This window comes from Apis florea, unplaced genomic scaffold (genome assembly GCF_048593485.1).
Source record: "Apis florea isolate Af1SG1 unplaced genomic scaffold, ASM4859348v1 contig_3803_pilon, whole genome shotgun sequence".
NCBI lineage: Eukaryota > Metazoa > Arthropoda > Insecta > Hymenoptera > Apidae > Apis > Apis florea.
Window position 1 is genome coordinate 1,415,659 of NW_028256864.1, and position 10,285 is coordinate 1,425,943.

The 10,285-nt window shown below is 33.1% G+C and overlaps 1 protein-coding gene across 1 annotated transcript; it reads right to left on the reverse strand.

Moving 5' to 3' along the window:
- Positions 1-7,573: 7,573 nt before the first annotated feature.
- On the reverse strand, positions 7,574-9,796 carry LOC100868936 (homeobox protein Nkx-2.5). The gene is made up of 3 exons (XM_003697922.4): positions 9,493-9,796; positions 9,333-9,421; positions 7,574-8,385 (listed from the first exon to the last, which is right to left on the reverse strand). Exons 1-3 carry the CDS (start codon positions 9,794-9,796, stop codon positions 7,609-7,611), a joined length of 1,170 nt encoding a protein of 389 aa, XP_003697970.1. The 3' UTR covers positions 7,574-7,608.
- Between the last annotated feature and the right edge of the window lie 489 nt (positions 9,797-10,285).

Below are 10,285 nucleotides of genomic sequence, written 5' to 3' on the forward strand. Positions count from 1 at the left end.
CGTTAAATAGCCATTAAAGTTTACCAAAAACACGAAAAATATTGAAAATTGTCGATTCTTAGTTGTAAGTAGTCCAAATTTTTTAATATAAATTGATTTATCATTTTTTAAACCGTTATATATTTTTTTTCTTCTTTTTTTGGCTTCTCCATCTCCTTAAGAACCCTCCTATTCTTCTAACTGAAAACGAAAAATTAGAAAATAAAAACCTACCTAAATTATCTTCTAAGAATAAGAAAAATTAATTTCTATTCTATATAGAATCGTTTCTTCCAAGCATATATAAAAGATTGTTCGTTACAAAAAGTTAGAAGAAGGAAAAAAAAGACTGTGCCCACCGTTAAAAGTGGCACCCTCTCGTCGGAATCGATCGGCGCGCAGGGATCGGCAATTAGCAGGTGACGGGTAATCGAACCGGAAAAACGGCCTCCGCTATTTCCCTATTAGCCATTCCATCCTCATAAAGAGACGAAGAAGAACGTGGCCGTGTCTCGGAGTCGAAGATCCTCGAAGACGGATTGCGGTTCTCCGTTCAGCCGCGGCTCTCTTTTTCTCGATTCGATCTAATCAATAATAAATTATAGGGGAACCTCGGTACATCTCTCTCCCCTAGAGCTAAGCCCTGACCCTCCCGCTCAATTGGTCGCAATTCTTAAAGACCTTAATTGGCGCGGAAAATTATACCTTATTTCAGTTACCCTCGAATCCAGCCATCCACCACCAACCTCCAACCCCCCCCCCCCTCCCCTTAAACGCCCTCCGACCCGCGACTTACGAGCTATCTTACGAGCTCCACTCGAGGATATTTCTTCCTCCTGCAACCCTCGACGATCTTTCAAGAAACTGCACTGCTCCCCGATCGGGCAGATCGGGTATGTAACCGCTTCGAAATCCTCGTTTGCCGCTCTCGTTTTATAAATAGCGCCTCGGTGATCGAGTCGTCTCTCGATTCGAGGATATTCGAACGAGATCGTGTGTTTGCCGTGGTTTTAAGGTTGGCCGGCTCGTTCGAACGTTCGCAGAAGGGTGGAGGAACGCGAAAACGCGAAGGGCAGAATATAGAAGCTCGGTTCCTCGAAGATCAGACAGGAAATTCGTGGACGACGACGTTAACTGGCGTTCCGACGACACGAAAAGTAACGAAGATCGGGGACTGAAAGGGAGAAGAAGAGGAATTGGAGGGAGGGAGAGAGAGAGAGAGGGAGAAAGCAGTGCGTGTGCTCTATGGGCGGGCATAAGAATATAAAAACAAGAAGACCGGATGACTGCTAACTGTTTGTTAGTCTTGGGTTTTAAAGTCCGCACGTCTGTCAGTCCAGAGATGTAATATTAGTGCTTAGTATACGCTGCCGCCACCGCTCTCGCTCATTTACTTCTTCCTCTCCTTTCATCCTCTCTGCGTTTACCTTTGGGTCCTGCGTTTTCCCGCCACCCCTTCCGTCCCGCCCCTTGGGAGCGAGGAATTGCTCAATGAATCTTTTCTCTCCCTCCCCTCCCTCGAGATTTTCGTAAAGTTTTCTTTTTCTTCCCTCGTATTCTTTCCTTTCCTTTCTTATTCTTCGCTTTTTGGAAACTTCGTTCGCTTTTTGTTTAATGAAAAAGGGGATCCCTCTTCCTTTGGGATGGAAGAACGATTTTGAAAGAGATTAATTTCTTTTTTTTTTTTTTTTTTTTTTTTTGTTCCTTTCTTCCTCTGTTTTATTATTATTATTAGCAACAGCGGGAAGTTTTGCTAATTGAAAGATCGATTGGTTCGTTTCCTTTGAGAAGTCTACTTTGATTCTCTTTTTATAGAGGATGTACTAATATTTGGGTAGCTGAACCAAAGTCCATGGAACGTTATATCGCTTGTTAGGCGAGTTGATTGCTGTACCATGGATGACAGCAGGAATTCCTGTTCTTTTAATGGTTCCGGTAGTTTGTGGATTGGCTAGTTTATCGATACTATTTTCGGCCGTTTGTAACGACCGATTCTAGCATTAATGAGGGTTTTCAAAGGCGAATGACAGAGAAACTATTTTTGATGACGCAAATGTTTACTTTGTTATAGGATTGATGATTAATAAATAAACGTCAACTGTTATTAATCGATTTAATCGGATTGGTTCGTTTAAATTAAAAATAATAATAAGGGAAAGCAACAATTGTTTTCATGAAAAGTAGAAATTTGAGGAATAAATATAATGAATTTATTGTCACGGCGAAAATTTTTCGTCTGTATTAGTAGAAATTAGAAATTATTCTTTTCGAATTGGCGACATAGAGTGCGTTGAAAAGCAAACGAAATGACAGAATATATTTCCCACTGTCGGTAAAATGAATATCTTCGCGCGTTTCTACTATATCTTTGATAGGTTATAGATTTCATTACTACATAACATTGACTTATCGTTTATCGATATAAAAGATTGTTTACAAAATATTTGTGTAAAAAATTATATAAATGTTATAAAATTTATAAAATATAAATTGCTTAGTAAATTTAAACGAATAAATTATTTCTAATATTCAATATATATTATAATTACTTGTCTATGACGTTGCATTATGTCATACATATTCATAATATCGTACTGTAATATACGTACATGATATCAGAGTAATATTTAAATTTCATTTATTTAATAAAATAGAATTTTATCACGATATTTTTCTATCCTTATTCTAATAAAAAATATTTTTTAATCTTCTAAACAATATTCATTTTAATATTAATTGCGAACAAATAGAAATGCGATAATGCGACGTGATTAATGAGTTTTGAATAAACATGATGTGTCTGTAAATAAATCCAAATGATTTACGGTACATTCTATGCATATGCACTCTCATCTTTATTTGGACAGCATCAATATTTCGTGTTCCCTTGCGCGGAATATTCACCTATCTTTGATGCTTCTCATTCGTTCGCAGGCAAATAGGATCGAATTTCGATATTTAATGTACGGTGATTGATTGGATATGATGCGAATACACATGATATCCTAATGGGGGCTTTCAGAATTCCGGCTGAAACTGCGGAAGGAATTGCATTTGGTCCGCAATAATGCATCGTTTTATATTACGAATGCAAAAAATATTTTGATTACTTTGTTCTCTTTTTTATTATCGATTAAAATAGATTAATTAAAATATATTCATATTAATATAGATTAAAAATTCCATTCTTTTCTTTTTTTATTTTAAAATAAATTTTCCAATTATATTAGTTTGAATAATTAATTTTAACTAAAATTTATTGACATTTTCAAATTTTAATTAATTATAATTATAAAAGTATAATAAATATAATAATAATAATATATATATATATATATATAGAACCTTTAAACAATGTGGGATTTAGATATATCAATTTTTCGCATAATAAAAATCAATGATATGATTTTTCATTCTTAAAGATCTATATATTTATTGTCTATTATCGAATTCTATTTTATTTATATATATGTGTTATCTAATAATACGTACAAAATACTTATTTTTAATTCTTTTCTTTTTTAAATACATATATTTAATTTATCTTTAATATTTTATATATATATATATATTACTGCATTATATGTTTTGTAAAATTTAATTTATTGGTTTATAAATATCAATTTATCAAAAAAAAAAAAAATATATGCATCTGAATTTACATTGTCGAAATCCATACATAAAAATATATTAAGTTTACAAATTAGTTTTAGAAATAAATATATATTTCTGTCTTTTAACTAACATTCTCTTGAATTTTTCTCATTTTGAAATATAATCATTCGTATGCATATATCTATACTATATATTAGGTAATATATTATATATATTATTACCTAAATATTCCAATCTTTGGAATTAGAAATATGAAACACGTATGTTCAATAATTAAATATTACAAAAGCATATCAATTTCAAAAATTAATTTTAAAAATATGAATTTTCTAAATTTCTTCGAATTTTGCAAAAAATAATTCACACTTAAGATTAATTTATATTATAAAAAATTCCTCGCATGATGATTATTTTTTCCACAAATATTTTAATCTTCGAAACTAGAAATCTATGAGATATATATAAAAATTAACTTCACATTAAATCACTTTCAACCCTCCGCCGGCAAAATTTCCCATAAATAACTTATTTCGTTTACTTTTACAAGTATTTTTTTTTTACTCTTCTATACTTTTATATTTCTCACTTAAAAAACAATTGTAAGACATTTTCTAAATTCTATTTCATTATAGAATATTTTATTTAATCAAATATTTAAAAAATTTATCAAAAAAGAGAAAAATTTTTTCAGATATAAATGATCCAAAATGCTTATAGATTAAATAAAGATAAATATCTCTAAAACATTTCTTTGAATCTTTTTTATTTTTCGAAATATAATCATTCATCATCATTCGTATCAATCATAATCAAAAATATAGTTAAACTACATAATACACATATGTATGTATATATAACATTACTATTACTACTAGAATATAATATAAATAATTTCTCCAGAACTGGAACAAGTTATATCTTTCAAACAGAGATAGAAAAAATCAAAATTGAACGATAATAAAACATAATTTGGATATAACTTTATATTTAATAGAAATAATAAAAACAATTATTTATAATTACTTATCTTCTGCTCTAATACACTTTTACCCTATCGATTCTTAAGTTATTCCAATTAAAAGTTCGCCAAATTATTACGACAAATATTCAATAACAGCCTGTTACATTACAATCTAAACACTTCTCCGTTCTTTTTCCAATATCGTTTAATAGATTGCTTGATATCAATATTCGATTTATGTTTACAATCATCCAGAAACTCGAAAACCCGTCCAGTTAACGCAGAACTCTTATCCTTCAAATTCTTCCACTGAAATGAGCGCGTAGTTTGTGTTCTGGATCACGTCCACGGAAACGTATATCTCGAGAAACAAGTGCGGTCAGGTGCTTTGCAGGTGCGGCAGAGGGCGGGGCGAATCGAACGTTTGAATGAAAGGGTGGTCTGGTTGGAAGGTGAGAGGAAGTCGCGTATGAGAAAAACGCCACGCGATCCGGGCTGGATATATATCGGCAGCGACATTTTTATCAGCTTGTTCCCATGGCCCTTTATGGCGGCGGTAGCACCATGAACAACGATTACGCCGACGTTGAATCGTCTATGTGAAGGCACTTGACTGCCAGATGACCCGTCATGCTCGCGCGATAACCTAAAAGGCACCCATGGCTTCGCTCAAGCTGTCAGAACTCACCTATTTATAAATGCCATTTCGCCATATTTTTGTTTTATCGACCTGGACGATGTTTCTCGCGGCGAAATCTCGTGAAACGGAATGATAAAAATCGATCTTTCGCGAAAAAATGGGAATGATTTTACTTCGATGCGATGATATTATTAATTTTAAACTCATGACACGTATACGTACGGTTGGATTGCAATTGATCGAGTTTCATGAAAATAAAGATAAGGTCAAATGATTAATTTCGTAATTTACATATGAAGAGGATGATTGATGCACGACACGTTAAAATTTATGTGTTTTTCTAGGAATATATGTAAAAATAAAAATCAAAATGTTAATTTTGTTAAAAGTGGTTGCGAAAAAATAAAAACCATTTCGATAGTTCCAGGCAGAAAAACAAAATATTAAGTAAACAAAAAAGCTCTTTTATCTTTTTTATAGACAATAGAATACAAATATAGCATATGATAAAAAGTCATTTATAAAATTTACGCAACGCTGTTATATAGACAGCTGCAAATAAAATTGTTGAGATTTAAAATTAAATGTATAATGCATTTCTGGGTATACCTTACTGTGAATTCGGTGAATTCAAGAAGTTGCGTCTTCAAAAAAGTTGCCACGTGATGAAAAATTTCTTCTTATTCTTTTAAGATTCTTCTTCTAAGATTATCATACAATTTAATTCTCGTTAAAACCAGACTCAATTATTATTAAAAACGAAGAGTAAAGAATATTTCTAACTCCCTGAAATATTACGAAATTATATAAAATCGTATTTTCCTGTTGAACAGATAATTAAAGATAATTATTTGAACTACATTATTTCTACAACGATGGATTAAAGAAAAATGAAACAAATTCATAATTTAATTCATTCCTTTCGTTTTATTTATTGTCACTTTCCTTGTTCTCGTAACCAGATATAAACATCGATACAAAAGTACAATTGTTACTTAACTTTTTGAACCAAAAAAAAAAAAAAAAAAAAAAAAAACAATTGCACACATCGACGTGATTTTCTATTTGCAAGATCACCGATTACAATGGCTCACGATTCTTATAAAGTCAGTTTGCCCGAACGAAACAGATCGAATTATCGAAAGGAAAAGAAAAAAAAAAAAAAAAAAAAATAGAATCACGAGGTCTGCGGAATACGTAGTAACTGATGTTTCCGCAAAAGCCACTTGAAGCAATTTCCGTTCAGGCCTCTTGAGCGGCGCGTTACTATTTGAGAGAGGATATCTTACCTAACTAAAAGAGAACGAAGGAAAAAAAAAAAAATAATAAGAAAAAAATGAAACACAGCTGCCTATAGGCTTTGCTATCTATCTCTAAACTTAAAGCTATCGCGGTGATTAAAAGATGCACTAATCAACTTTTTGGCTACCTGTTAGGTAACGTTGTCGTACGGTTCTCCATCCTTCGTCATTATGGAGATATTCGAGGCTCGAGTGTGTAAGTTAATTTATACGTGTGTGTATATATATATATATATAGTGGCTATAAAAAGTATCGACACATATCCTTAATTTTCAAGTTATTTTTTATCATCATATTCTACATTTTATATTTTCTCATAATCATGTCAAATTTTATTAACCACATGAAAATACATACTAGTAAATGATATGAATTATAATATCTATTAATTACTTAATGCATCTAATTAATTAACGTAATGAATGTTATAATAATAAATACGACGATGTGCGAATATTTTTTGTAGCCACTATGTATATAGTTTTTCGCTCGTTAGTCGAATGAAAGTATTTGTTACAAAAATAACACGCGAATAACATTTTGATTTTTTTATGATTTTAAACAGTGTTTCCCAATGTTTTTTTTTTTTTTTTGAGATATCTTTAATATGAAAATTTATAAGCGAAATATTAAAAAAGTATTGAATATTAATTTACAATGAATCCATAATATCTTCGTATAGATAGATTGTAACACATAATTTATCGAAGTGAATAGATAACGAAAATTTGTAAAATTTAAAATTTACGATCCTCTGAGCAAAGTGGTTTTGAGGAATAATTATTGTTGTTATTAATTATGAATTTATAATTGTTAATTGTAATTAATATATTATTAGTAAAGATCCACGAATTAGGAAACACTGATCTTTCTCTGATCTTGGATTCATTCAGACCTGAAGCAACAACAATTCGCGAAATATCTCCCCTTTGACTCAACTCCTCCCAATTCCATAGAATATCTTCAATATACAGCTTTTGAATCCGTGTTCTTCCAAAAATTCGACCTATTATTTTATTTATTATATAACCCTTAAGATCAGAGATCCAACGATCGAAACGCTTCTTTTCCAAAAGAACACAGTTCGATACACGAAAAACGGTTCTATCCTCTACCACAATCGTTGCAGATTTTGGTCCATAGGCACCTGTTCCATGTAATTAACGTACTGCATCTGATAATTAGCCGGGCCCAAATAATTGGAGAAGCCGTAATCGCTGCTGGTCACGTCCATCACCGGCCTTCCGTCGCTCGTCACCATAACCTTACCGTCCGCGCCGATGTTCTTCACTTCCGGAAACGGGGCAACGTTGGCTTCGTCGCCGCTCACGTTTCCCTTGATCTGCCTGTGGCAATCGTGCATACTCGCTCGAGGATCCAAATTGTTCCTGAAATCGGCGAGGGCGTGCTGCCTGGCTTGGGCCTGAACCTCCCCTTGGTTCAAACTCGATTTCCCGCCCAGATCCGAGCTCATCTCCGTCTTGAAGTGAGGGCTGATGCTCGTGTCCATCCTCATGTCGCCGTTAGCCGTCCTGAATTCCGGGCTCAAGCGGATTTCGTTCATCCTGTAATCCGGTTGCATCGAGACGCCGAGGTCCGGCCTGATGTTGGACCAGTAAGGGGGGTTGTAGGACTCTTGAAGGTTCGGCTTGCCATCCTTGATCAATACCGGCACGTGGATCTTCTTCAGAGATTGGCTCTTCATGTTTTGCGCCTGGAGGCTCTCCACGCCCTCTAGCCTCGCGCGTTTGTTCTTGTAACGCCGGTTCTGGAACCATATCTTCACCTGGGTGCTGGTCAGTTTCAGGGTCTGGGCGAGTAGCTCTCTTTCAGGGGCGCTTAAGTATCGTTGCTGCTTGAATCGCTGCTCCAACTCGTATACCTGATTCTGTATGAGGATTTTTTTTTTTTTTAGATTGGATTTAGAAAAATATGTAGAAAGAGAGGAGGGATGAAGAGAATGATTTTTGAGATTAATTAATTTTCGAGAAAGATTTTAGTGTTTTAGCTAGTGTATAAATAATAGTGCTGGTTTGGTATTGATTCAAAATGTAAATTTCAGGGGAAAGGCTTCTTGAGAATTTATATTTTTGAAAATAAAAAGATTTGATTATTATTATTATATAAAAATGGAAATATCTTGTATGTTCAAAAGTAAATTTAAAAGTGCGTTTGAAATTTTTTAGATCGTAATACTATTAATATATATTTTGAAAAGTTTATTAAGAATTGAATTACGAAAGTTTTTAGTAATAATTTAATTGTAAATAAAAAATTGAAACTAAAGTGAAAAATAATTTGTATAAAAATTAAATTTTTAGTAAAGAAAAAAAATAATTGTTATCCGATTGAATTTTGAAAAATTACAAAAATAAAAATTTTACTTTTTCGTAAAATAAATATTTTTTGGAAAAGAAGAGGAAAAAAATAACCATTCTGAATGATTTAAAACTCAAATATTTATGATATAAAAATTATAAAAATCTAATGAATTGGAGTTTTTTTGTATAAATCAATAGTTCCAAATTTCTTTATAATCGCCAGTTCGCCAAATTCAAGGTATTTAAAAAATGCATACCAAATGATCAGATCCTTCTTAATTAAAGAGAATTTAATATCTTCGTCGGTAGAAAAATATATATATATATTTTTTTTTTGAGAATATAATTTGTAACGTTTTATTTAGATTATTCTATGTAACAAGCTTTTACGTATTATAGAAAATTACCTACATACCAACTGATACGAATAAATTATACAAGTTGTACCGAATAAATCAATTATCAGATTAAAAATCGACATTTTATTTTTTCACTTCAACACGAGAAAACTCACTTGAGAAAAGAGCACCCTAGGCTTCCGTTTTGTTCTCTTGCCAGACTGACTCTTCCGTAATTCCGTTTTGCTTGACGTAACCACGTTACCTAATAAACATATCGTCGAATGACAACATCCATGAAATAAAAGTGAAAAAAAGTCCACGAATTGTACGCACCATCTTCCGTAACCGGTGTATCTTGATACGGAGGAGCGATCGAATTCAACTGGTGAACGTGGCTCAAGTCCGGATAATGGGCGTATGTCGGCATCGGGCCTTGCTCCTTGAACTTTTCCACGTCCCAATTGTTCTCCGGCACGATTGTATTGTAACCGTAATACTCTTGCGGCACGTGTTGCTGTTGGAGGTGCTGGTGTTGGTGATGCACGGAAGGATAGCAATCCATGATTCCTAGCTGCTGATCCTCGCTAAGAATATCGCGGACACTGAAAGGGGTTCCAGAGACCGAGGAAGACAACATTCTAACGCATTCTCGCGAAATATATGTCCAACACCAGATACAAATTACACCCGAGCAAAACAAGCTTCACTTTTTAAAAAACAATTTATTACGATCGGGCGAAGAATGGAAAAAAAAAAAAAAAAAAAAAAAAGAAAATTTAATCGCTACCACACTTTGCCAACAACTACACTTTTCGAACACACTCACGATCCAACATTCATATTTGCGTTTACCCAATAACCCCGATGTTGTTCTCCAAAAACATTTTACGACCTTTCTATAAAGGAATCGCAATATCCATCAAATTAGTGAGAACATTTTACGACACTCGTGCCGAACAACCATCACCCTACAGTTTCTCCAGCTTCTATCAGCCACTAATCGTAAACCGTCCACTTAAAACAACCAACCGGTAATCCTTGATGATGATAACTCGAACCAACTTTCCTGTCGTAAAGGAAACGGCAAAAGAAATATATATATATATACAGTGAGCAAGGATTGCCA

What these genes read in the sequence shown, in the direction of transcription:
- LOC100868936 (XM_003697922.4), bottom strand. Translation starts at nt 9,796, where the DNA reads ATGTTGTCTTCCTCGGTCTCTGGAACCCCTTTCAGTGTCCGCGATATT. An exon ending in TACACCGGTTACGGAAGATG is followed by an intron (nt 9,422 to 9,492) that starts GTGCGTACAATT and finishes TATGTTTATTAG; the next exon opens with GTAACGTGGTTACGTCAAGC. An exon ending in CTAGGGTGCTCTTTTCTCAA is followed by an intron (nt 8,386 to 9,332) that starts GTGAGTTTTCTC and finishes ATCCTCATACAG; the next exon opens with AATCAGGTATACGAGTTGGA.